Genomic DNA, 25,272 nt, shown 5'->3' on the forward strand with positions numbered 1-25,272 from the left:
CAATTTTCTTAACAACACTTCATAACATTATCTGAAGTACTTTCTTTCTCTTCAGGGCAGAAACGTCTAGTGATGATCTTCATAAATTCTACCAGGGAAGGAAAAGCTTGACAGATTTTGGCACAGTAAGAAAAGTGCTTTAGTTTTGTTTGTTTTGGTTTTTTTACTAATTTTAGAAAGACTGTCTAAAAATGGAAACTCAGGGAAAAAAAATTTGTAATACATACAAGCCATCCATTGTGTTCCATCCATGTGTCCGAGAGTGGAAAAATCAGAATGTGCCCCCTCTAGCAGTTACCTAAACATATACATGCTGTGGCAACCTAGGGGTTACTCGCTTTTGGGATTGCCATATTCTCAGGAGACTGAAGCACTTCAAACTCTTGCTTTCACCAGCTTTATTTCACTTCCATTTCTTTTACTTTAACCCCTTAGTGATCAAACCATTGCCTTTTTACGTCCTAGCTTGCTGTTCTTAAATCCCCAGTGTCGTAAAAATATGCTCCCCGTGGGGATTAAAACCCTGCAAGCTCTGGAAGTGACAGCTCCATACTGCCAGTTACCAGAGGTAGCCGGCAACCTGGAGCTGTCATCCCAGGCTGCGGGTCCCCTTCCCTGGTCACATGATCGGGACCATTTTGGTACCATTTTGGAGTACATGCAGCTTTTTTGATCACTTTAATTATGTTTTTGGGAGGCACAATGAACAAAAACACTGCCTTTGTTTTTTAGGGTTTTTTGCCATGCACGATAAATAGTGTGCTCATTTTATTGTACAGGTCGCTCTAGACACCAAATATGTGTGATTTTTTTATAAAATGTTTTAAATACAAAGGGGAAAGGGTGCAAAAAAATTTTTTTGTTGTTTTTACATGATTTGTTGCATTTTACGTCCCTGCAGGGGACTTGAACCATAAAAGCCATTATAATACCTTATCGCTTACAGTAGCGATCATAGACCATCGCAGGGCTTCATACACCAGCGTCTGGTATCCAGTTGCAATGAAAATCCATCAGCCCAGTGACAAGACAGAGCTCAGAGAGCACTCCCTCTGTGAATCCTTTACATGCCAGGATGTACATTGATATCGGCATGTAAGGAGTTAACAGCTGGTTTCGCTGTTCTTATCAATCCCTGCTGTTGCAGTGGGAGGTGGCTACCTGTAACATTCGGCTCACATTGCGGGATGGCTCATTTCTAATACTGCACCATCCACAGGACTTAATGTTGCCTTAAGTATCGTACACCCAGTACGTAATCTTACGTACTGTAGCGTGAAGTGTTTCTTCACTTGAAAAGCCTCGCCTTCAAGTATGTTTTTCTCAAACCAGTCATCTTCTATCAGGTTTATTTCCTTCAGGGACTTATTTTTACCTTTTTCAAGTCTAGCTTGGCCTCTGACTTCAACCAAGTGACCTCATTGATGCATTAATAAAGTCACATATCCCATGTAGGAAATAAATACTCACAAATATATAACTGATCCAAAATAATGAAAGTCATATATAGTGCCAGTGCACAATAAATGCCAATAAGTATAATACCCATAAGAGCCTAAGGTGCTAGTACAAAATCATAAAAAATACTTAGCTAGTGCAGGGGGAATCCAAGGTCTGGGAATACACCACATGACCAGTCATTGGGCCCTAACCACAGATGCCAGTAAGACACAGAAAGACACGTTCTGCAAGCAGAGAAGTTGCAGGGACCCGCAATCATGCTCTTAGATCTCAGCACTATCTTGGAATATACCAATCACTCCCCGCAAATCTACACTATGAACTGATGTGTTGCGCTGAAATAAATGGATCCAATATGCTGACCCACTGGTCTACATTTGAAAAAACAAATTCTACTGACCTAAGTGTTTTTAGCAATTTTACCCAAATGAAAGGTGCTGATTCCACATATGAAGTCCAATCTGTCAACTTTTCACGAATACGGTTATAATTTTTGGCCCTTAAGGTACCAAGGAAATCTGTAACCACATCAGAAAAAGCAGACCAAGCATCCTTTTATAAGGTTTTCAAGGTATTAATGAATTCTGTCTTTGCTTAGAAGCCTTATTTGCGGGCCATCAAATATGCCAGCTTTTAACTACTAGTGTGAAAGAGCAGGAAATTTGGTACAGATGTACTTGAAGCACTCACCATCTCAATCCAAAGACCTAACAAATGGTTTTGTAAGTCCCAATTTTATATGCAGTGGGGGGAGCAACACTTTATGAAGATTAACAAGTGGTTCATTCTTGATATTCTTGTCATCAGATGTAAAATTCTCTCTAGCTGGCCATTCTGTCCTTGTGTAATGTTCTGCCTTTTTCTGGCTATCCCAAAGGCACAAGAAGCAAGGAAATTTTGTGTATCCACTTTGCTGTCCTAGAAGAATCAATGTAACTTTCAGGTAGCCACATAAAATCCAGCAATGATAATTATATTAGATTTTTTAGAGAATGGTTCTCATGGATTCATAAGTTTCTCTCCTATTTACCCAGTGAGCAATAGGAATGGAAGCTTATTGCCATTGTGAAGCAACACACACTTTAGACTTTTCTTTGAACTGTCAATAAAAAGCCTCCATTCTGCAAGCAAATAGCTATCACATCCCATTGACTCCTTTGACATCAATGCAGTATACAAGCTCCTCGTCCATATGGAAATATTTCAGATCTTTCTCTGTTACGATACACATTTTAGTCAATGTGGTCTTAAAGGACATCCCATGTACATTCCAGAGGCCATATACATACCAACACAACAATAAAAATATAATTTCGCTCACATTGCGTTTTTATTGTAACAGTTTATTAGTAAACAGCGGTTTGCAGAAAAACTAGACGTGACTGGAGGAAGTGGGTGTGATTTTTGGATTCAGCACACCAAGATGCTACATATCTTGTAGTCAGCAAAATTGGTGAAGATCAATATAGATATACCAGAATACAAGAAAAAAGTATAGAATTTAAATTATAATAATGAAATGTGAAGTGGTAAAACATGTGAGTAAAAATAAATAAAAAAACAAAAATATTGTGAGAGTTAAAATAGTTAAACGAAAAAAGATGACAGACAACCAGTAAATATAGAAAAAACAGTGACTAGGACTCTAACAGGATTAAGATTACCCAAATGAAAGGTCACAAAATTCACAGACATTATATTTCAAATATACCCACACACACACACATATATATATATATATATATATATATATATATATATATAGTGATAACATAAATAACTCCATAAATACTTATCACACAATTAGGCCTTAGTCAGACGGGCGTTTTTTTGCGCGATTTGCGCATGTGCATGCGTCCGGCGATTTTTTTAAAACCATTGCTTTACAATGGTATCGGACACATGAGCGCTTTTTATGCGCTCGTCCGATAAATTATAGAACAGAAATCGCAGATCGCACCTATCTGCGATCTGCGATTCCTGTTCTCTTCTCTATATGCGCTCAATGGGGCCAGCGGCAGCAGCGCCGACCCCATTGAGAACATATAGAAGACAAATCATTCTTCTCTGCCACAGCTGTAACAGCTGTGGCAGAGAAGAACGATGTTTGCCCATTGAATTCAATGGAGCCGGCAATACAGCCGCCTCTATTGAAAGCAATGGGCTGCCGGCATGCGCGGGATGAATTGTCGGGAAGGGCTTAAATATATAAGCCCTTCCCTGCAATTCATCCAGAAAAGTGTTAAAATAAAATATATATATACTCACCTGCTCCCGGCAGCCGGAGTTCCGCGCGGCCGGCCTGCAGTGGGTGTGAAGGGGGTGTGAGTCAGACCTGCCCCCTGATTGGCTCAGCGAGTCATTCTGGATGAATTGCAGGGAAGGGCTTATATATTTAAGCCCTTCCTGACAATTCATTCCACACTCGCCCGCAGCGCATTGCTTTCAATGGAGTCGGCTGTATTGCCGGCTCCATTGAATGCAATGCGCTGGACAGCTCCAGCTCGTTTCTAATGAAACGCGGCTAGGAGCAAATTTTCGGGCGATTTTCGGGCACCGGTCACGCGATTTGCGGATACGCATCCGTCATGCGATCCGCAAATCGCGCGAAAAAACGCCCGTCTGACTAAGGCCTTAGAGAAATTAGTCCACAAGATCATCAATACAGGAAAATCCCAGACAATATGATTAAACCAATCAAGCTTCTGTCTGTTTATCCCAATCCATGCAAAGCCACACACAAAACAAATAATCTACTACGTCTTCAAGGTATAGAAACTGAATTCCAGGACTCAATGTATAGATTCATCCGCATGATGCAAATATGTAGAAAGTTCACTCCAATGGACACAAAGGTGATGAAACTAAATATATTAAAAACAATAAAATCATAAAAACATAAGAAAACCAGCATCATAGGTACCCACAGTAATAGAAACTCTGCAAAAGCATGAGACTAACTTAAACCCCTTAAGGACATGGCCCTTTTTTCCCATTCTTGTTTTCATCCTCCATTTAAAAAAAATCTTATTTCCTTTATTTATCCATCAATGTCGCTGTATGAGGCTTGTTTTTTGCGGGATGAGTTGTATTTTTCAATAGTGGTATTTATTGTAGCATATAATGTACTAAAACTTTAAATAAAATTCTAAGTGGAGTAGAATGAAGGAAAAACGACATTTTGCCACCTTTTGGCGCATATTGTTTTTACGGTGCAAAGACTGGAACAAAAATGACAGAACGTTATTCTATGGGTCAGTACGATTACTACCCTGTTTCCCCAAAATTAAGCCCTAGCGTGATTTTTCAGGACTTTTGAGGATGCAGAATGATTTTTCTGGAGTTTTGAGGATGCTTGAAATAGAAGCTCTACTCCAAAATTAAGCCCTAGTTGCAGTTAATAAAAAGTCAATTCAAATAGTCTCCAGACAGTTATACATGTAAAAAAGTGAAAGTGGTGGAAAAATTAATATTTTCAGGGGAAGCTGGGTACGATACCCAACTTATATAGTTTTTTTCCCCCCGTTTTTTTTGCCATACTACTTTCATTTTCAAGGACCTTTACTTCTTTAAAACTTATTTTCTGCCACCATCTTTAACTTTATTTATTTTTCTGTCAATATTTTCTGTTGGTACCATTTTGGAATACATATGACTTTTTGACTGCATTTTATTGCATTTTTTCTTAGAGACGGGGTGACCAAAAAAGTGCATTTCTGGCGTTATTTATATTTCTTTCAGACGATTTTCACCGTGTGGGGTAAATGCATTATTTTGATTGGACTTTTACGGATGTGGTAACACCAAATATGTATTTTTGTTTTGTATAAATATGGCAAAAGGTAGGGGATTTAAACTATAATTTTTTTATTTTACAATTAGTAAAACTTTATTAATCTTGGTTTTACTTTTTTTTTTTAAGTTCCCCCTGGGCAGCCATATTTTGCAATGCTTTGATCGCTCTTGCAGTATGAGGTTATGCTGTAGCATTACATCATACTGCAATCGGGCAGGCAGTCTGCTAAGATAGCCCCAGGCCCTTTGAGAAGTCTCCCAGCTGCCATCACACCTGCACAGTTCCCTGCAATCCCATCACGGGGGGGCAGTACAGGACACCAGAGCATATTAACATCTTCATCAACACTTCTGCCCTATTCAGCAATTCCAGCAACCTGATTGGTTCTGATTCACAATTCCAGCAACCTGATTAGTTGTTTGGGTTGGCTCATTCACAATTCCAGAAACCTGGTTGGCGATTAGGGCAGAAGTGTTGATGAAGATGTTAATATGCAACCCCTGAACATCGTTCACAGGATTTAAAAGGTTAATAGCGCCGATCAGCTGATTGCAGCTATTGCCGCCGGGTTCGGTTGTAATAAGCAGCCGATGCCCGCGCTGTATGAAAAGAGGTTGCCCCACGATCTCTTCATCCATTACCCAACACTGCAGGGGTAATTCTATGCCCTGCAGCAGGAAGTGTTAAAGACTGATTACAGTGATACATCTGCCATGTAGCTGAGATGCCTTACAAACCATAGAATAGATGGAGTTATCTTTAAATTTAAAATGATTATGTAAATTCTCTTATCTTATAGGAAGTTATCCGAGAAATGAACAGAATAGGTATGATCATCGATTTGTCTCATACCTCATCCAACACATCTCGGGAAGTCCTAGCGATATCTAAAGCACCTGTTATATTCAGTCACTCGGCAGTCTTTGCTTTATGTGGGATAAAGCGCAATATTCCTGATGACGTTCTGCTAAGCATTGTAAGTAATGTTTTTCTAGCAAATAAACTAGTTTCCTGGTTTCTTCAATATCGTATCTACTAACCTGCAGATTTATCTGTATACAAGTATCACATTTAAATGAAAACACATGGCACTTAAAAGAAAATGAGCTGAATAGATTCTATTCATTTTGGTACATAAGGCATTGATCCAGGAGTCTGTTATACTGGGGAGATTTAATAGCTTGACTGCATATATGCCATGCCCCTTCATAAAGAGGAAATTCTTGTTCAGTCTGACTGTTCCCATTGGCAGTAGGCAATTTCAATACATTACAATTAGCTTGCAGTCAGTTCAAATGGAATCTAGCTATTTCTCTAATTATAAATAAGGACCAGAATAAAGCTAGAGGCTACAGGATAAACCCCTGATATTTTTAGTAGGAAAATTGCAATAGTCACCCAATTAATTTTTTTTTTTCGTGGCCTATGCTACCATTGATTTTGGGTGTACAGCCTGGGGTCTGAATTGATTCATTTTGGATTCTAGATTTAATCTGGGTTCTGGGGTCTGTATTCAATTTGAAGATTGCAGTCTGTATTAACTAATTTTAGGGTTTGAAGTTTGGGGTCTTTTTTGATTACTTTAGGACAGTAGTCCCCAACCTTTCTTGCCTTGAGAGTCACATTCAGCACTGACATCATTGAAGCCATTTAAAATATATTAGTAAACAGGAAATAACTGAAAACTGTTCCAATTAATGCAGTGAAGCATTTAAAAGCATCAAATTTGAAGCTTTCAAATGCTTCATTGGTAAGTCTGACTTAAATTGTGTGTAAAATGTTTGAAGGGTTTCTAAGATGCTATCCTGGAGGACCTCAATTAAAATCTCTACAACTCCATATCAGCATGGGTTTGTGAAAGATTGCTACTGTCAAACCAATCTAATCAGCTTCTATAAGAAGGTAAGTTGTAGACTGGACCAGAGAGTCATTGAATCTCATATACACTGGCAGTCAAAAGTTTTAGTAGTTTTTGTAGTTTTTTATTGATATTTACAGTTTATTGCCTCAAATTACTCAACAAGGATAACAAATAGAGAAGTCCTGAATCCTATAAAACCCAACATATCACTAGAGGGCAAGATGACCAGGCTCAGACCATAACATATTATGGTCATATAATGTGAGCAACGTTGCTAGAAAAATCTAGAATGCTTAGACAGATCTGTACATTGCGTATGGGCTGTGGGTATCCGCATCATCGCTAAACTGTATGGGGAATATAAGGAAACTAAAAAGATGTACATGGTCATATGCAGAACATTGCGCGGCCATATATAGGGTCACAGCTGGCCTCACAGCTGGAATCCTGCTTCAGCTTCTGCATATGGCTGTGAGAGTCGGGTCTAAGTTAGGAAATTTACAACATCCTATGGCACTCGTTGAGCAGTTGCAGATATTTATCATTTGCACAGTTGCTAATTCACCATTGTTAACACTGACATTTGTAAATTGTTATATATATTTAGAAATTGGTCTAAAATATTTTAGCAATACTTAAATTTATTTTTCTGCTTGATTTCAGAAAAAGAATGGAGGATTGGTGATGGTGAATTTTCATACAGAGTTTATTGCATGCAGAAAAACAGCAAACATATCTACACTGGCAGGTTTGAATTTCCATGTCAGCATCTTTTTTCATGCCATCCCCTCAAATATGTTGCATAACTAATGTATTGATATTTGAATGTTTTTAGTGGAGGTTGTCTATACACCAACTCAGTGGAGGTCCTGGAAATTGTAGCCGGTAGCCTTTTCCAGCAATAAACCTAACGGTTGTTAAGAAGAACCATACTTTGAATAGGACAAAAAAGGCCAAATACATTATAGTGCAGTGGTCTTTCAACTAACAATGCCTTCAGGTTACAATATTTTTGCAATATGATAGTCTTTCCTCAGCTTTTGTAACTTAAAATCACATTCAATATACAATCACATGGACACTGCTAATTATTAGAATATTTATAATCTATGGCACGTGTGACTGACTGGAAGAATTGGCTATGCTTTTTACCGGTAAAACATCTGTATTACTAAAGTCTGAGTGGCCACGTTGGCTGTCTAGTAGCAACTCTTCACAGTGAAGCATAGTAGTACATGAGCTGTACTATCCCTTACCTGTACCAAGATAAGCTGCTCTGTTATATTTCTGGTGCACTATGTGCATTGTAAACCCGAGGAAGCTCTTGTCCTCTATACAGAAGGTGATTTACAGTCGTGTGCTTTATGAGAGGACTCAGTGTAGTTGCAAGAGGATCTTCATAAGTTATTGGCTTGGGCAGAAAAGCGGCAAATGAGGTTTAACATTGATAAATGTAAGGTTAAGCATATGGGAAGAGGAAATACATGTCACCATTACACACTAAATGGGGAACCACTGGGTAAGGCCTTAGTCACACGGGCGTTTTTTCCCGCGATTTGCGGATCGCATGACAGATGCGCATCCGCAAATTGCGTGACCGGGGCCGAAAAATTGCCCGAAAAAACTGCTCCTAGCCGCGTTTCATTAGAAACGGACCGGAGCTGTCCAGCGCATTGAATTCAATGGAGCCGGCAATACAGCCGGCTCCATTGAAAGCAATGGGCTGCGGGCGATCTCACGATGAATTTTAGGGAAGGGCTTAAAAATATAAGCCCTTCCCTGAAATTCATCCAGAAATGTGTAAAAACAAAAAAAAATATATACTCACCTGGTCCCGGCAGATGGAGTTCAGCCGCGGCCGGCCGGCAGTTCTCCTGAACTGCTGTGAGTAGTATTCAGCAGCCGGGGATTTAAAATCCCCGCCTGCTGAATGAGCTGCCTCTGATTGGTCACAGCCTCACCAATCAGAGGCAGCTCTCACTTACCCATTCATGAATTCATGAATGGGTGAGTGAGTGCTGCCTCTGATTGGCACACATGTTTGTTTCTTAGTTAGCCCCATGGAGGTTTGAAACCCAGAAACACTGGGTTTAAATGGAAAACTATTAGAGATGAGCGAACGTACTCGTTTTGAGTAATTACTCGATCGAGCACCGCGATTTTCGAGTACTTCCGTACTCGGGTGAAAAGATTCGGGGGGCACCGGGGGCGGGGGGAGGCGTGGCGGACCAGGGGGTAGCAGCGGGGAACAGGGGGGAGCCCTCTCTCTCTCCCTCTCCCCCCACTCCCCGCTGCAACGCCCTCACTCACCCACGGCGCCCCCTGAATCTTTTCACCTGAGTACAGAAGTACTCGGAAATTGCGGCACTTGGGTGAAAAAGGGGCGTGGCCGAGTAGGTTCGCTCATCTCTAAAAACTATTTAGCGACTTGTTTCACTTAACCCCTTCAGTGGTAGTCCCGGAAATTTTCTGGGACTACCTCCACTTGCCTATCTATATATATATATATATATATAAAGCTGAAAGCCCTCACTGACTGACTGACTGACTGACTCACTGACTCACTGACTGACTCGCCAAAAGTTCTCCAACTTCCCGATGTCGTAGAAACATGAAATTGGGCGCAAGCATAGATTATCTCCAAAATAGGAAAAGAAATTGGGTCCCAACTCGATAATTCAATTCTAGCGCAAAAGAATTGTCGTCGAAATTTAACGTACATAATCTAAATCACTCACTTCCCAATGTCATAGAAACGGGAAATTTGGCACGAGCATTGATTATGTCATAAATAGGAAAAGTTAATGGGTCCCAACTCGATTATTCAATTCTATGCGCAAAAGAATTGGCGTCAAAATTTTACGTACATAATCTAAATCTCTCACTTCCCAATGTCATAGAAACATGAAATTTGGCACAAGCATTGATTATGTCATAAAAAGGAAAAGCTAATGGGTCCCAATTCGATTATTCAATTCTATGTGCAAAAGAATTAGCGTCCAAATTTTACGTGCGGAATGTAATTTTCTCACTTTCCGGTGTCATAGAAACGTGAAATTTGGCACGAGCATTGATTATGTCATAAATAGGAAAAGCGAATGGGTCCCAACTCGATTATTCAATTCTATGCGCAAAAGAATTAGCGTCCAAATTTTACGTACGGAATCTAATTTTCTCACTTTCTGGTGTCATAGAAACATGAAATTTGGCACGAGCATGGATTATGTCATAAATAGGAAAAGTTCATAGGTCCCAACTTGATTATTCAATTCTAGCGCAAAAGAATTGGCGTAGAAATTTTACGTGCGGAATGTAATTTCTTCACTTTCCAGTGTCATAGAAACAGGAAATTTGGCACGAGCATTGATTATGTCATAAATAGTAAAAGCTAATGGGTTCCAACTTCATTATTCAATTCTATGCGCAAAAGAATTAGCGTCCAAATTTTACGTACAGAATCTAATTTTCTCACATTCCGGTGTCATAGAAACGGGAAATTTGGCACGAGCATTGATTATGTCATAAATAGAAAAAGCTAATGGGTCCCAACTCGATTATTCAATTCTAGCGCAAAAGAATTGGCGTCCAAATTTTACGTGCGGAATGTAATTTTCTCACTTTCCGGTGTCATAGAAACGGGAAATTTGGCACGAGCATTGATTATGTCATAAATAGGAAAAGTTAATAGGTCCCAACTCCATTATTCAATTTTAGTGCAAAAGAATTGGCGTCGAAATTTTACGTGCGGAATGTAATTTTTTCACTTTCCGGTTTCATAGAAACAGGAAATTTGGCACGAGCATTGATTATGTCATAAATAGTAAACGCTAATGGGTCCCAACTCCATTATTCAATTCTATGCGCAAAAAAGTAGCGTCCAAATTTTACGTACGGAATCTAATTTTCTCACTTTCCGGTGTCATAGAAATGGGAAATTTGGCACGAGCATTGATTATGTCATAAATAGGAAACGCTAATGGGTCCCAACTCGATTATTCAATTCTATGCACAAAAGAATTAGCGTCCAAATTTTACGTGCGGAATGTAATTCTTTCACTTTCCGGTGTCATAGAAACAGGAAATTTGGCACGAGCATTGATTATGTCATAAATAGTAAAAGCTAATGGGTCCCAACTCCATTATTCAATTCTATGCGCAAAAGAATTAGCGTCCAAATTTTACGTACGGAATCTAATTCTCTCACTTCCTGATGTCATTTTATATAAAGGAAACGTCGCATGGTTACCTCCACGTGGTGTTTCCTGGGTAACGCAGAGAACTATGCAAAATGGTGAACATATGTTTTTCCTCAGTATCTCTAAAGTAAGCACGACTTCGTAAGATTTTCCATGTGAACACCAGATAAACACCAGTACCAAATTAACTCGGGTGAAGCCGGGTATATCAGCTAGTAGTGATATAAACCAGAAGATTTTATTGAGCAAGCTGTGTGTTCTGCACACACACCGCTTGCATAGTCCCACAGAGAACCAGTACAGGACTTTAACCCCTTAACGACCAGCCCATAGTGTTTTTACGTCCTCCCGAAGTGGGCTCTATTCTCTGAGGACGTAAAAACATGCTTCCTGCAGAGAATAATGCCGCTCGGGCTCTGGACGTGACAGCTCCATGCTGTTGGTGTCCGCAGGTAGCTGACAGCATGGAGCTGTCATCCCGGGCTGTTCGGACCCCCCCCCCCCCCGGCATTGCGATCGGCGCTATGCAATGGATAGCGCCGATCGCAAAAAAAGTAAATAAAAGTACACAAAAGTTAAAGATTCAGCTGCTCTGATGGATCGGATCCATCGGAGCAGCTGAAATTACTCACCCAGGTCCGGCACGCTGCTCCCCGCTCTCCTGCCGCTCTGGGGCCCGAAGCCGGTCTTCTGCGCATGCGCGCCAGGCGGCATTACGTCAGCCGCATGCGCAGAAGGCCCGGCGGCGCGGGAGATTTAAAATCTCCTGGCTCCCAGCTCCTGTAGGTAGCCGGGAGGCAGGAGATGTCAGCGGGGACTGCGGTGAGCGGTCCCCGGTACCACGATCGCCGTTATCCAATGGTTAGCGGCGATCGCGAAAAAGTTAAAAAAAAAGTTTAAAAAAAGTCAGTTTCACCTCCCCTCATAGATCGGATCCATGAGGGGAGGTGAAAATACTCACCCCCAGTCCTCAGCGGTGTCCCGATGTCCCGGGACCCGAATCCCCGTCTGCGCATGCGTGCCCGATGATTGACATCGGGCGCGTGCACAGACGGGCTCGAGCCCCGGTGAATTTAAAATCCCTCTGCTCCTGGCTGCCATGTGTAGCTAGGAGCAGAGAGATTATACCGGGGACATGATCACTGTCATCCAATGGCATCCAATGGATGACAGTGATCATGTAAAGTGAAAAAAAAGTGTAAAAAAGTAAAAAAAAAAAAAAGTTTTTAAAAGCGTACGTTTCATCTCCCCTCATGGATCATATCCGTGAGGGAGGATGAAAGTACGTACCTAAGGCCCCCAGATTTATCCGCGGACCTTACCACAGCTTCTGCACCCGCGCCCGTCGCCAAAATGGCGGGCGCATGCGCAAAAGCTGTGGATTGCCAGGATAATTTAAATTCTCCCTGCTCCTGGCTACAAAACGTAGCCAAGAGCATGGAGATTTAATGGGGGTCCGCGGTGAGCGGTTCCTGGTCACGTGTTCGCCATTATCCAATAATGCCGATCACGTAAAAGTAAAAAAAAAAATTTGAAGTTTCATCTCCCCTCACTGATGCGATCGGTGAGAGGAGATGAAACTTTTTACCGGAGGCCTGCGTATTTGAATCCCGACGCGATCTTCCTCCGTGGACCTTCCAGGATTCTGCACATGCGATTGCCGGCAAAAAGCCGGACACATGCGCAGGAGTCAGGGAGCCCAGGAAACTTAAAATCTCCTTGCTCCCAGCGACCAACGGTCACAGAGAGCCTGGAGCAGTGACGGGTGGCCTCGTTGAGCGGTCCCCGGTCACGTGATAAAAAGGTAGCGATCTACCTTAGGCCGGTCTCACATGACCGGATAGGAATTACGGATTCTGCATGCTTCTGATCCACGGTATTACGCAGATCAATCGCATTGGATTACACAATTCCGCTCACATTAGCGGGTCGGAATTGCGTAATCCACTCGCAGAAAAGAGAACGCAGCAGGTTCTATTTTACTGCGGATATTGGCAACATAGAGCCCATTGTGCTCCATGGTCGCGGATATACCCACAGCCCATACGCAACTACATTGTATACGGGCTGCGGGTACCCGCGTCATCGCTAAGCGATGGTGCGGGAAATACAAACAAAGGTGTACTGTGCATGACCGCCTGTGTGAGTAGGCAGTTATGCGCAGTACATTACGCAGCCGTACGCAGGGTCACAGCCGGGCTCACAGATGGGATCCGCTGTGGGCCTCCGCAAGCGGATTCCGCCTGCACCCGCGTGATCCGGCGTTATTCAGACCGCTACCTGTGATACGTATTTTACAAGAAGCCCGGGGAACGCTCGCCTTCCTGCAGTTCCAGGAGCACCTTGTTGAGCGCCTTCTGTGTGAGACCGCCGCACCTCATCAAGCTTACGGAGACTCACAGAACGCCACTTTTTACACCCCATACCCGCCACTGAGGTCATGAAATACCCCCAAAAAGCATGAGAGGAGGGGGGGGGGATACCCGGTTTTATTGCCCCATGGGCCCATTCCAACCAGCCTCCGTAATTACCCCTGTCTTCGGAAATACTACACAGTTCACATTTTTACTTTTATCTAAGATTTGCGAACGCCAAAAAGGGCGCGGAGGGGGAGGGGGGGAATTTTTAGGGAGTCAATCTTTATTCTGTACAAATAAGCAATGGGGCCTGGAATTTATTCAGTTGTGCCCTAAAATCCAACAGGTTTTCCGTCCTTTATAGGCCTTGCCATGCGTCCTGTAAGTAGATTAGGGCCACAATGGGTATGTTTCTGAACTCGGGACAAACGGGGGTATCCATTTTGGGGTGAACGTCTTCATTCCTATGTGCACTGTACAAAAAAACTGTTTTTAAATTGAAAAAATTGCCAAAAAAATTGAAAATCGTAACTTTTTCCTTCTGCTTTGCTTAGATTCATTCAAATACTGTGGGGTCAAAATACGCAGTACACCCCTAGATGAATTCGTTAAGGGGTCTAGTTTTCAAAATGGGGTCATTTGAGGGGGTTCTTTATAGTTTTGGCCGCTCAATGGCTCTATAAGTGGGCAATGGGGCCTGAAATTTATTCAGTGGTACCCTGAAATCCAACGGGTATTCCTTTCATTGTAGGCCTAGCCATGGGTCCTGTAAGTCTATTAGGGCCACAATGAGTCACAGTGGTATGTAAATCTATATATAGAATTTTTGAAACCCCTTCACAGATATAGATATAAAATGTATAAACTTTATTAAATTATTTTAAAAGACATGGGCTTACATTGACACTAACAAACATAGAGTTAGACGAAACAGGGAAAACCAAAGAAAAAACCCTGGTTTGTGTATGGGAGATTCACCTTCTCGGTAGTAAGTAGAGACCAGTGTATTAGTCCCTGATGATGTATTTTGGGATAACCCGTATGAGTTCGGTGAATCCCCAGTTATGTCACAATGTTGCATATACAAAGTTTTTGTTTTAGGAACCGGTTATGGTGCACTTGAATATTGAAGTTTAACCAGGACCCACAAACAAGCTCTTTGCACCTTGGTAAATGCTAAATCTACCAGCTCAAGGACTGAGCTAGCCCTGGCGTTCGGCGGATGTGAGTCTATCAGCTCGCAGTTTGCCGTCACGCCATAAAGTGATATTTAGAGAATAGGCTCGTGTTCCAAGATAAGCTCACAGAATAGGCTCGACGCGTTTCCCTATCCGGTTTTTGGATAGTTCTTCAGGAGCAAGAGGTATGTATACCATTGGTTGATATGTAGTCTTTTTTATATGGAACAATTATCACCAGGGTCGGTGAAAAATTGATAAATTGACGATATGGTTTTTCCCGGTGGATATGCGGTTTAGCCACCAGTTTCTATTAAACAAGTACCGTATACTCGGTACCTTATCTTGCTCTCACTCAGCGCAACCCACCAGCAAACAACACTCTCTGTTAGACCGACCAATATTCTGGTATAATGTCGGTGCCAAACCAGACGATGTTGTTTGGTGAGGAAAGTTGGATATTTGATAACCCGCTTTCCCGGAGCTTTTCACACAGTGAACAATCTCACTTGTGGACCCAATTTCTGGGGAGTTGTTGGTTTATCTATTAGCTCAACCCTTTAGCTTAGTCTGTAAGGGGCTGCGTAAGCAAGTCCCCTCTGGGTTAGTTTTTGTCTCCCAGTCTATCAGTGATATGGCTGTTACCGATAATATAGACAGCTGGAGTCAATGCTCCATATATCACTCAAGGGCTGACTGTTGGTTTCAGAGTGGAAGGAAGGTAACTTCCAGGGTAGAACCCCAGAAGACAATTCAGGGAGAGCCTAGATAGGAAGGACAACAGCACCCCTAGCAGTAGTCCCATCCACAGTCAGATGGGACCTGGGTGTGTGGCCAAGAGAGGAGAGCAAGAAATAGTGCCTGTGGCTCTGATGGTGAGCGGCCGGCTATGAGGTGTTAAGGCTGATGACAGGGGTTATATAGGGCTAACCCCTCCCTATAGAGGGAGGGGTGTAGACTCATTGACCTATCTCATGTGTCAGGGGGCGTTACTTTCGGTGTATTGCTCTTAATTATGTCTAACACCAATACCGTTCCTGATACACAAAATTTTACTGTTGGAGACCTGTTTATAGTAGCCATGGCTAAAGGCTGCCGTGTTCGATCGCCGCTGACGCTCACCGATTATCCTCCCGACAGAGTTGTTGACTTATGGAGCGCAGCACGCGCTGCATGAGGACGTCACTGCGTTAATACCCCACCATTGGGTGAAGTGCGGTGACGTATATGGCGTGCTGCGGCCCCGTAGGGGTGTTTGGCCTGTTTCACTTCCGCGTTCCAGGCTGGAACGCATCGCGCGATGCGTAGCAACGTCATCGCGCTAGGCTGCGTGCTGTAGGGATTGTTTGTCCGTCGGCCATCATCGATTTACTTCCGCGTTCCAGGCTGAAACGCATAGCGCGCTACGTGACTACGTCACCGCGCCAGATACACCTATCAGGCAGCGCCGTGACGTAGTAATGCACCGCATCTCCGTGAGAGCGATCGATGCAGCCGTAACGGACGGGCTGTATGCCCAGCATCACTTACAGGCAGCGCCTTCCATATTGGGTAGATAAACTATCCATTCTGAGGAGCGGCGTGTACGGGGGCGGAATTAGATGTAATTAGCATCCTACTATGATGGTAATAGAGAATCGGGGGCGGAGTTTGAGCTTAACTCGGCATCCTAATATGAGGGCTACAGAGATGTATAGAGGAGTTTATTTAAACACTCATTATGTAGCGGGTGTATTGTGTGGCGGATCCACATAGATTGCTTCATATGGTTGATATGACAATCAGAGTGCCTGTATTAGCCTGTTCCATAAGTACTGATAAAGTAGAATGGATCATTTATCATACACGGGGCAAGGGCCATATTATATTAAAGTGCTCAGAGCTACCCGATAGACGTTACTGGATTATCACCCGCCTTAGAAATTGAGATCTTCAATTTCTATACCCCATATGGAAACTCAATGTCTTTTGTCATATTAATGTTGTGGCAGCTAAAATATGTGGGAAAGACAGGTCTCGGTCATTTTTAAGTTTTAAATATTGTCACATATGTGTAGAACCCTACTTTTTGTCATCTTGCCAGTACCTCTATAGATCAAATGTAAGTCCGATGGTATGTCGGATCGTATATTGATAAATATCTGATATGTCAGAGATCGCAGATGTGGGTGCCAGATATACAGATGTGCGGACAATCCCGTAGGACGATACCTAAGTGGATCAAATCATGAGTCCTCAAGGATCCGTGAGGACTATAGAGAAAAAAGTACACAAAGCTTATAGAAAACAGTTAAAATTTAGAATTGCGTTAAGGCCTTCTGGTTTCACTGTATTTAACCTGAACATCCATTCAGCTTCCTTTTGCAGGAGTTTTTTATCAACATTTCCCCTTCTTGCATTAGTTCGCAGCATCTCGATGCCTTGAAATTTCAGGTCTTTTGCTTCGCCATTATGCACGTCGCGGAAATGATCTGCGAGCGGGGTCGATTCCCCGCGACTAATATTACCCACGTGCCCCAGGATGCGACGCCGGAATTCCTGGGTGGTCTTTCCGACGTAGTTCCTGGGGCACGGGCAGGAGGCCATGTATATGATGTTGCGTGTTTTGCAGTTTATGAATCCACGATTGTGATAGGTCTTGCCTGTACTAGCACTGGTAAAGGTGTTGCTTTTGAGGATAAATGTACAGGCCACGCAATTATGGCAAGGGAACGTCCCCAACGGTTTATAGCTACTCAACCAGTTTTCACTGGACTCTGTTGTTAAATGGCTCTTGAATAAGTGGTCCCTGATATTATGTCCTCTCCGGAATGTGATCATCGGATCCAATGGCAAGGTTTCTGTGAGATCAGGGTCATTTTTTATTATACTCCAATAATGTTGGAGTATTTGTCTCACCTCCTGTGTACCTGTATCAAAGGTTCCGATTATCCTTGATATTGGAGTGTCAACTCTTTTTTTATGAACAAGGAGATTGCTTCTCGGCTGCTGTTTAGCATATTCATATGCACTCTCAATGATCTCCCGAGGATAATCTCTATCCAGAAATCTCTTTTTTAGACCCGCACTTTTTTGTTCGAATTCGTGATCGTCAGAACAATTGCGTCTGACCCTAAGGAACTGTCCTTTTGGGATGCCACGTTTTAAAGCAAATGGGTGGTGGCTATCCCATTTTAGGAGGCTATTTGTTGCTGTTGATTTCCGATGGAGGGTCGAAGAGATAGTGCCATCCGCGTTTTTAGATATCCATAGGTCTAAAAAGGCTACCGAGTTTTTGTTGATCTCTGCTGTCAGTTTCAGGTTTAAATCATTAGTATTGAGTGTGTTTATGAAACTTTGAAGAGATGTTTCGGTGCCCCCCCATAGAATAAAGATATCATCTATAAAGCGTAACCACAATATGATTTTATCTGACCATTCGCTGTTGGTGTAGACGAACTTTTCCTCCCACCAGCCCAGGTAGAGATTGGCGTACGATGGGGCACATGATGTCCCCATCGCCGTCCCCCTGAGCTGGTGGAAGTACTTCGTATCGAACAGAAAATAGTTGTGAGTCAACACAAATGATAGAAACTCCAAGACATATTGGTTGTGTTGCGAGAATCGAAAACCCCTTTGTTCAAGGAAATATTGGGTCGCTTTAATACCTCCTGTGTGCGGGATGGAACTGTAAAGAGATTCCACGTCAAGAGTGGCGAGAAGTGTTTCTGGATCAACAGTTATTCCCTCTATCATTTTAAGGACATCTGTGGTGTCCTGTACATGGGACCTTAAAGAGGTTACAAAAGGTCTTAAGATTTTATCTATGTATATGCTTAAGTTTTGTGTGAGGTTGTTAATGCCAGAAACTATAGGTCTTCCGCGAAGGGGATTAATCCCTTTGTGTATCTTAGGGAGGGAGTAGAATGTAGCAACGGTTGGGTGTTCTGGGTATATGAAGTCCCATTCCTTTGGGTTTATGCTTTTGGATTCGAGGGCTTTTTGTAGGAGATTCCTAAGTTCCATCTGATATCTTAGTGTAGGGTCGGAGGGTAGTATTTTATAAGTGGCTGTGTCTTTCAATATCTGATGACACATTAATACGTAATTTTCTCTGTTCATCACAACCACATTACCTCCCTTGTCGGCCGCTTTTATGACCAGTTGGGTGTTTATTTTTAGTTTTTGTAGTGCCGTACTTTCCATTTGTGATAGATTAGATTTTACTCTACGGGGTTTAATTGCCTTTAGATCTTCCGTGACTAACCTTTCGAAAATGTCCAATTCTGGGCAGGGAAAGGATGGGGGATTTTTTGTACTTGATGGCTTCAAGTCAGTGAATGGTCCATTCCCTACTGGTCTCATATTTTCATCCTCAAGTTGCTGCAGTAGGTCTAGTCCTGGAAGATCGCTTACTTCCAACCCTAATTCCTTAGCACGTTCACGGTTTTTAGTCATAAAAAATTTTCGCCATCTTAGTTTACGTGTGAAGAGGGAGATGTCCTTCGCCCACACGAACGCATCAAATTTGGTCGTGGGGACGAAGGACAGCCCCCTCTCCAACACTTGTTTTTCCTCACCAGATAGGTTATAGTCAGACAGGTTTATCACTTGTACTTTGTCTGTGGGTGTGTGTTCAGTTGATTTTGGATTAGTGAGAGTCCAATCTAGGTTCAAATTTGAATATCCCCCCACATGTATATCCATGTTTGGATTTAGAGGTCCCTCCTTCCTCGTAGGAAGTATTGTGTGATGGGTTGTTCTAAAAAACCTTCGGGTTGTCTTGTTCTACCGCGACCTCTCTGTTGGGGAGGATGACGTGGCCGTCTAGGAGGTTTGGGAGCTCTTCTTAATCTGTTCCTCTCACTATCAGACTGTTCAACTTCAGAGGAGCTGGCATCTGTCTCAGAACGTGTGTCTCTCTCTACATAGACTTTGTTAGTCTTAAAGTCTTGGAGGTCCCTATTAAATTGTATATGTTTGCGTTCCTTTATTTGTGATGTCAACTTTTCAATATTATTCTGTAAAGCCTTTTCCTTCGCTGCAAAATCAGCATCAGAGGCAAAGGTTTTGGCTTTTTCCAACAGATCGTTAAGTTTTTGCTGATTATTAGTTAGTGTCAGCTTCTCCTCCTCAAGTAAGAGTTTGATTAGTTGGAGGGAGAAAGATGTCGACTCACTTTCCCATTTCTTAATGAAATCGGGATTTTTTATTCTCCTAGGTGGGATGATGGGATTCCTTAGGCCCCTTGGAACTATCTTGTGTTCATCGTACCTCTGCAGGCCCTGCACCTCCCACCAATTGCGTGTAAACTCGCGATATTGTGTGGTTAGATCCTTAAAGCATGTGTCAATGGAGTAGCTTTGTGATTGATGACTTAGTTCCCCTTCTGAGAAAACAGCACCGGCGTCTGACAGCCACTGAGTGGCAGTGAGGTCCCTCGAAAGGAAACCGGCCATACCAATTCAAAATTATACAAGAAGTCACAATGGTATGTAAATCTATATATTAGGGCCACAATGGGTATGTTTCTGAACACGGGACAAACAGGGGTATCCATTTTGGGGTGAAAGCCTTCATTTATATGTGTGCTGTACAAAAAAAACTGTTTTTAAATTGACACAATAGCCCAAAAAATGAAAATCCTATTTTTTTCCTTTTGCTTTGCTTGAATTTATTCAAAAACTGTGGGGTCAAAATATGCAGTACACCCCTAGATAAATTCGTTAAGGGGTCTAGTTTTCACAATGGGGTCATTTGTGGGGGTTCTCTATGGTTTTGGGCGCTCAAGAACTCTACAAGTGGGCAATGGGGCCTAAAAGGACTTCAAGCAAAATCTATGTTCTGAAAGCCACCGATTACTCCTTTTATTTTGGGCCCCGTTGTGCATGCGGACATAAGATTAGGGCCACAATGGGTATATTTCTGAAAACAGCACAAACAGGGGTATCCATTTTGGGGTGTAAGTCTTCCTTCATATGTGTGCTGTACAAAAAAAGCTGTTTTTAAAATGACAGAATTGCCAAAAAAACAAAAATCCAAATTTTTTCCTTTTGCTTTGCTTGAATTTATTCAAAAACTGTGGGGTAAAAATACGCAGTACACCCCTAGATAAATTCGTTAAGGAGTCTAGTTTTCAAAATGGGGTCATTTGTTGGGGTTCTCTATGGTTTTGGGCGCTCAAGAACTCTACAAGTGGGCAATGGGGCCTAAAAGGACTTCAAGCAAAATTTGTGTTCCGAAAGCCACCGGTCGCTCCTTTCATTTTGGGCTCCGTTGTGTATCCAGACATAAGATTAGGGCCACAATGGGTATGTCTCTGAACACGGGACAAACAGGGGTATCCATTTTTGGGTGCAAGTCTTCCTTCATATGTGTGCTGTACAAAAAAAGCTGTTTTTAAAATGACAGAATTGCCGAAAAAAAGAAAATCACAATTTTTTCCTTTTGCTTGGTTTGAATTCATTCAAAAACTGTGGGGTCAAAATATGCAGTACACCCCTAGATAAATTCCTTAAGGGTCTAGTTTTCAAAATGGGGTCATTTGTGGGGGTTTTCTATGGTTTTGGGCGCTCAAGAACTCTACATGTGTGCTATGGGGCCTAAAAGGACTTCAAGCAAAATTTCTGTTTTGAAAGACACTGACTACTCCTTTCATTTTGGGCCCCGTTGTGGACTCAGATATAACAATAGGGCCACAATGGGTATATTTCTGAACACGGGAGAAATAGGGGTATCCATTTTGGGGTGTAAATCCTGATTTTCATGTAAACTATAGGAAAAAAATATGTCTTTAAAATGACAGATTTGCAAAAATATGAAATTTTACTTTTTCTCCTCTAAATTGAATTAATTCCTGAAAAAAAACTGTGGGGTCAAAATACTCATGACACCCCTCAGTGAATACATTAAGGGTTGTAGTTTTTAAAATGAGGTCATTTGGGGGGGTATCTATTATTCTGACACTCATGAGCCTTTCCAATCTTGGCTTGGTATAGGAAAACAAAGTGTTCCTCAAAATGCTAAAAAGTAATGTGAAATTTGAACGTCTCCTAAATAGTTAAAAAAAAAACGAAAGTTTTTCCAATGTGCGCCCAAAATAAAGTAAACGGGTGGAAATATAAATCTTAGCAAAAATTTCTATATTATGTTTGCACATATTTAAGATATTGCAGTTGGAAATGTGAAAAAATGACGATTTTTTTCAAAATTTTCCCAATTTTGGCGCTTTTAATAAATAAACACAATTTCTATTGGTTTATTTTTTTCCGCCTAAATGAAGCACAACATGTGGTGAAAAAACAATGTCAGAATCGCTTGGATATGCAAAACCTTTCTGGTGTTTTTCCATGTTAAAGTGACACATGTCAGATTTGCAAAATTTGGCCCGGTCATTAAGGCGCAAACAGGCTTGGTCACTAAGGGGTTAAAAAAAAAAAAGGAAGCGGGAAGATATAACTGATCTGCCAGCAACTTTCCACTTCTTTTTTTGAACTCCTGCACAGTTTACATGTTGCCACAGAGACCATCGGCTTGTCAGAAGGCGTCCGATGGTCCCTGTGGCAGGGAGAGCTGGTGATCAGTTGTCAGATGATAGTCAGGCACCAGCTCTTAAAGCGGAGAACAGAGATAACCTCTGATCTCCGCTGTTTAACCCTTTATGTGCCACCGTCTGTGCGACCACATCATGTAAAGGGCTGACAGAGGGAGGGGGCTTCCTCTGTCACCATCGGACCCCCTGCAATGTGAACAGGGGTCTTGATGGGTCTCTGTGGCACCTGAAGGCTTGAATATAGCCTCCGGGTCTGCCAGCTAAATTAGACTATGAGGCTCAGGCCCTGAGTGTCACAGCCTGTCTAATACCCTGCTATGCCTCAGCATAGCAGAGTATTTGAAGAATAAAAGTGTTATGCAAGTCCCCTAAAGGGACAAAAACTTAAAAAGTTTAAAAAGAAAAAAATTATAAAAAAATAAAAATAAAAACTCCCAAACCCCACCTTTCTCCCTCTACTTTGTAAAAACAAAATTACACATGTGGTATCCCTGCATTCGTAATGACCCACAGATGGAAGTTACTACATTATTTTATCTGCAGGATGCACAGCATGGGGAAAAAAAATTAAACCGTGGCAAAAATAGGTAATTTAGCCTATCGCGCCATACAATAGAAAGTGATCAAAATGCTGCCTGGATCAACAAATGGTACTAATAAAAAGTAAAACTCATCCTGCAAAATAAAAACACTTACACAGCTCGGTTGTTAAAAAAAATTTAAATGCCAGGGGTCTTTGAATGCAGCGATAAAAATATTTTAATTATATATAAGTGTGAAAAAGCAGCGAAAAAGAAAACTATTACAATTTGGAATTGGCATAATCATGCTGGCCTGTAGAATTAATTTAATATATTACACTGCTCAGAGAATGCAGTGTAAAATAAAAAAAAATGCCCTAATTTCAGATTTTGTTAATCTTGCCTCTAGAAAAAATTGAATAAAAAGCAATCAAAATTTTACATGTTCCCAAAAATTAGATAAATGAAGACTAGAGTTCATTACGCAGAAAAAAGGCCTTCTAGAGCTCTGGCAGTGGAAAAATAAAATTAATAAGGCTCTTGGAATGTGGCGACACAAAAGCAAACCTTTAAGGAAAAAAAATGTTTTAGGGTGGCTTCACATGAGCATGTGCTTACATACGTGCGCATCCCTGTATGCGCAAAGACACTCGTGTATGAAGGTCTGCGCATTGCCTTCAATGAAGCCACGGCTGCTGCAGGTGGCTCCATTGAAGGCAATGGTCTGCCGGCACCCCTAAATTGACTTTCAGGGTAGAGCTTTACATATAAGCTCTTCCCTGAAAAATCATCCCTTTTTAGTTTTTAGTGTAAAAAACAAAACAAAACAAAAAAACTATATATATAATATATATATGTGTGTGTGTATGTGTGTGTATATGTGTGTATATATATATATATATATATATATATATATATATATATACACACATACACACACACACACACTTGTCCGTGTCGCTGCCGTGTTCCCCATGGTAGATGTTTTCTTCATCCCTGTGGGGATAAAGAATTCCCTAGTGCAGCTGTCACAGATGACAGCTGCGCTAGAGAATCCAGCTGCCGGCACCCCTTAATTGTTTTTCAGGGAAGGGCTTTAAATATAAGCCCTTCCCTGGAAAACAAGTCAAACTAGTGTAAAAAAAAACAAAAAAAAACATACTCGTCTTCAGCTGCCGTGGCTCAGCTGCGTTCTGTCTGCACTGTCCCTTGATCTGCACTGAAGTTCTTTCTGTCGCAGCTCTCGTCATTCATTCAGCGAGAGCTGCCTGTGATCGGCTGAGCGCCTCAGCCAATCAGAAGCAGCTCTTCCAGCAGGCGGGGATTTAAATTCTGCCTACCTGCTGAAAGAACTATAGTGCAGAGCCAGGGACAGCAAAGACTGGACGTGATTGAAGAAAGGCAAGTGTTTTTTTTGTTTTTTTACACCAATTTTGGCTTGTTGTTCCAGGGAAGGGCTTATATTTAAACCCCTTCCCTGAAAAACAATTAAGGGGTGCCGACAGCTGGATCCTGTACTGCAGCAGTCATCTGTGACAGCTGCGCTAGGGAATTCTGTATTCCCTGCGGGGATGAATTATTCCTTTGCTGCATCTGTCACATATGTGACAGGTGCAGCAGGGAATTCTTTATTTTCCGCGGGGATGAAGAAAACATCTGCCGCATGTGGCTTATGTTTTTTTCATCCCCGCGGGAGACAGGTAAGTGCGTGTGTATTATATGTATGTAATATGTATGTGTGTGTAATATAAATATAAATATATATATATATATATATATATATATATATATACACACATATAAATTTTTACACTAAAAGGGCTGATTTTCAGGGAAGAAATTATACTTAAAGCTCTTCCCTGAAAATCACTTTAGCGGTGCCGGCAGACTATTGCCTTAAATGGAGTTGCCAGCAGCAGCCGCAGCTCCATTAAAGGCAATATGTGCATTCCCTATGGTGCACGCATGTCCTATCTTTGCAGATGCATACCTGTAAAACACAGACATGTGAACACACCATAGGTAATGCAGTGGTTATAATAAACACATGTTTTTGTGCGCACGTATGCACGCACATAAAGACGCTCGTGTGAAGGCACCCTTAAATGTATAAAAATAGCAAAACATAAAAAAACTGTATAAACTTGATATCGCCGGAATAGTGTTGACTCAGTATAATGTTATCACATTATTCTGAATGCTGTAAAAATGAAATCCAAAAAATGGACAGAATCCCCCCCCCCTTCAATTTCTTGCATATCTTTTTTTTTTACAAAAGCTATGCAATACATTATATATATCAAAAAATTGTGCCATTAAAAAATACAACTCGTCCCGCAAAAAAACAAGCCCCCAATGACATTATTGAATG

At 41.7% G+C, this 25,272-nt stretch overlaps 1 protein-coding gene across 2 annotated transcripts in view; it reads left to right on the plus strand.

Moving 5' to 3' along the window:
• LOC136581963 (dipeptidase 2-like) overlaps positions 1–25,272 on the plus strand; it is a 154,945-nt gene that overhangs the window by 109,582 nt on the left and 20,091 nt on the right. For both annotated transcript variants that reach the window (XM_066582678.1, XM_066582679.1), the window contains 3 exons: positions 56–125; positions 6,057–6,233; positions 7,782–7,866. In XM_066582678.1, the coding sequence (XP_066438775.1) occupies positions 56–125; positions 6,057–6,233; positions 7,782–7,866 (332 nt within the window). The remainder of the gene's footprint in view (positions 1–55; positions 126–6,056; positions 6,234–7,781; positions 7,867–25,272) is intronic.

The sequence above is a fragment of the Eleutherodactylus coqui genome, chromosome 11 (genome assembly GCF_035609145.1).
Source record: "Eleutherodactylus coqui strain aEleCoq1 chromosome 11, aEleCoq1.hap1, whole genome shotgun sequence".
NCBI classification, from domain to species: Eukaryota; Metazoa; Chordata; class Amphibia; order Anura; family Eleutherodactylidae; genus Eleutherodactylus; species Eleutherodactylus coqui.